General features: G+C 48.5%; 1 protein-coding gene across 1 annotated transcript; it reads left to right on the plus strand.

Moving 5' to 3' along the window:
• Nucleotides 1-1349: 1349 nt before the first annotated feature.
• Nucleotides 1350-2246, plus strand: LOC106819334 (hemoglobin subunit epsilon-like; the record flags this gene model as incomplete). The annotated part of the gene is made up of 2 exons (XM_014823979.1): nucleotides 1350-1533; nucleotides 2043-2246. Coding segments are annotated over 2 exons (388 nt in total), but the record flags the coding sequence as incomplete, so codon positions are not given.
• Nucleotides 2247-2593: the final 347 nt, after the last annotated feature.

The raw sequence follows: 2593 nt of genomic DNA on the forward strand, positions 1-2593 counted from the left end.
CAATAAGACACCACGGCCGGACGGCGGACCGGACGGACGACGCGACGGACGGACGGACGGACGACGGACGGACCGGACGGACGGACGGACGGACGGACGGACGGACGACGGAACAACGGACGGACCGACGGACGGACGGACGGACGGACGGCGGGCGGACGACACGACGGATTTGAAGGATGGAGATGGACGGCGGGACGGACGGACGACGGACGCGACGGACGGACGGACGGACGGACGGACGGACGGACGACGGACGGATAGGATGAGATGGATGGATGGATGGATGGGATGTGGATGGATGATGGATGATGGATGGATGGATGGATGGATTGGATGGATGGATGGATAGGGGATGGATGGATGGATGGATGGAGTGGATGATAAGGATGGATTGAATGGATGGATGGATGGATGGATGGATGGATAATGGATGGATGACCGTGGATGGATAGAATGGATGGTTGATGGGATGTATGGGATGGATGGATGGATGGCTGATGGATGGATGAGCGGATGGATGGCGATGGATGGTGGATGGATGGATGGATGGATGATGGATGGATGTGGATGATGTGGATGGATGGATGGATAGATGGTATGAATGGATGGTATGGATGATCGGACGGCGGACGCGGACGAAGAGATGATGCGCCTCTAAGGTGTTTCTGTTTTGGGTTAGCCGGTTAGGCGTTAGGGTTAGGTTAGGCGTAGGGTTAGGGTTAGGGTTGGGTATTTACTGGAATGGATATAATACACATAACACGCGCACACACACACGCGACTCCCCTTCTCCCCATTCTCCCCCCTCTTCTCTCTCCCCTCTCTCCTTCCTCTCTCGCCCTTCTCTCTCTCTCTCTCTCTCTCGCTCTCTCCCCCTCTCTCTCTCCCCCTCTTCCTTCGCTCTCTCGCCTCTCTCTCTCTCTCTCCCTCTCCTCTCGTTCTCCCTCTCTGCGCTCTTCTCTCTCTCTCTCTCTCTCCCTCTCTCTCTCTCTCTCCTTCTGTCTCTCACACTCTCTCTCTCTCTCCCTCTTCTCGCTCTCTCCTGTCTCGCCTTCTCTTCTCTCTCCTCTGTTCTCTCTCTTCTCTGTCTCGCGTTTCTCTCTCCTCTCTTCTCTCTTTCGTTTGCTTCTCACAACGTTGACAATATCTTACGATGTATCTACATGTAATATAATGTAATCTAATCTACGTAAGTATGAAAATCAAGAGTCCATATTAGAGATGATCTTTATTACGGACTCTCGATGTAAATTGATCTTCTAAACTTTGATGTACACACATCCTCGACCACCACTAACCGCATCACTTCCGGCGTCACTGACTGCGTCACTTCCGGTGTCTTGCAGTGACCTTGACGGCGACGACCTTCGCCGTGACCCCCGTCTGAAAGGTCACGGTGGCCGCTTTATGCAGGTCGTGGGTGCTGTACTGGAGAACATCGACAATGCTGACACTGCGATACGTCCGCTACTGTTCCAGCTGGGAGAGAGACACGCCTACTATGACGGCTTCAAACCCGAATACTTCGAAGTGAGTGTGTTAATAATGAGAGTATTAGTAATAATAGTAATAGTATTAGTAATAATAATAATAGTATTAGTAATAATAGTAATAGTATTAGTAATAATAATAATAGTATTAGTAATAATAGTAATAGTATTAGTAATAATAATAATAGTATTAGTAATAATAGTAATAGTATTAGTAATAATAATAATAGTATTAGTAATAATAGTAATAGTATTAGTAATAATAATAATAGTATTAGTAATAATAGTAATAGTATTAGTAATAATAGTAATAGTTAGCATAATAGTAACATCATAGTCATGGTATTAGACTATTAGTAATAAAATTATTACTAATAATGATACAATAATTTATAGATGTGTATTTATATATATATATATATATATATATGCTTTCTCTCTCCCTCTCTCTCTAACTCCCTCTTTCCCTCCAATTTTCTCGCTAACACCTTCCTCTCTCTCCCTCTCGCACTCTCTCTCTCTAACACACCCTCTCCCTCTCACTTGCAGCAATATAAGAAGGGTATGATGTACATGTGCGAGCAGAACTTTGGAGACAAGCTCACGCCCAAGCTGCGAGATCTCTGGACGAAGGTGTTTAACTTCATCATAGACTCAGTGAGGGACGGCTGTGTGGAAGCGCTTCGACACAGAGAAGACGACAGACAGTACTCCGTCGCTAGGGACGCCCAGGTGACGCGTGGCACCATCTAGCGAGGCAGCGGACGTGTGTGGCGCCATCTAGCGACGCAGATGAAGCGTGTGGCAACATCTGGCGTCGCGGCTGACGCGTGGCGACATCTAGTGATTGCCGATGTACTAAAACATAACGAGAGACGCGTGGCGAGATCTAGCGTCTAGGCGCTGATCATGAAAAGCAAGCGATGAGTGGCGCCATCTTGTGCTGAGCCGCTGAGACATGGCGACGCGCGTGCGGCGCCACCTGGCGGCGAGACATTGCCCGAGATGCTGCGAAGACAATTGCGAGTTACTCTGTCGTGTGAGACGCGTGTGGCGCCACCTAGAGGGACGGGCGCATTGAGAGACATTGCAATGACCAT

Source organism: Priapulus caudatus, unplaced genomic scaffold (genome assembly GCF_000485595.1).
Source record: "Priapulus caudatus unplaced genomic scaffold, Priapulus_caudatus-5.0.1 Scaffold3212, whole genome shotgun sequence".
Taxonomy (NCBI): Eukaryota; Metazoa; Priapulida; class Priapulimorpha; order Priapulimorphida; family Priapulidae; genus Priapulus; species Priapulus caudatus.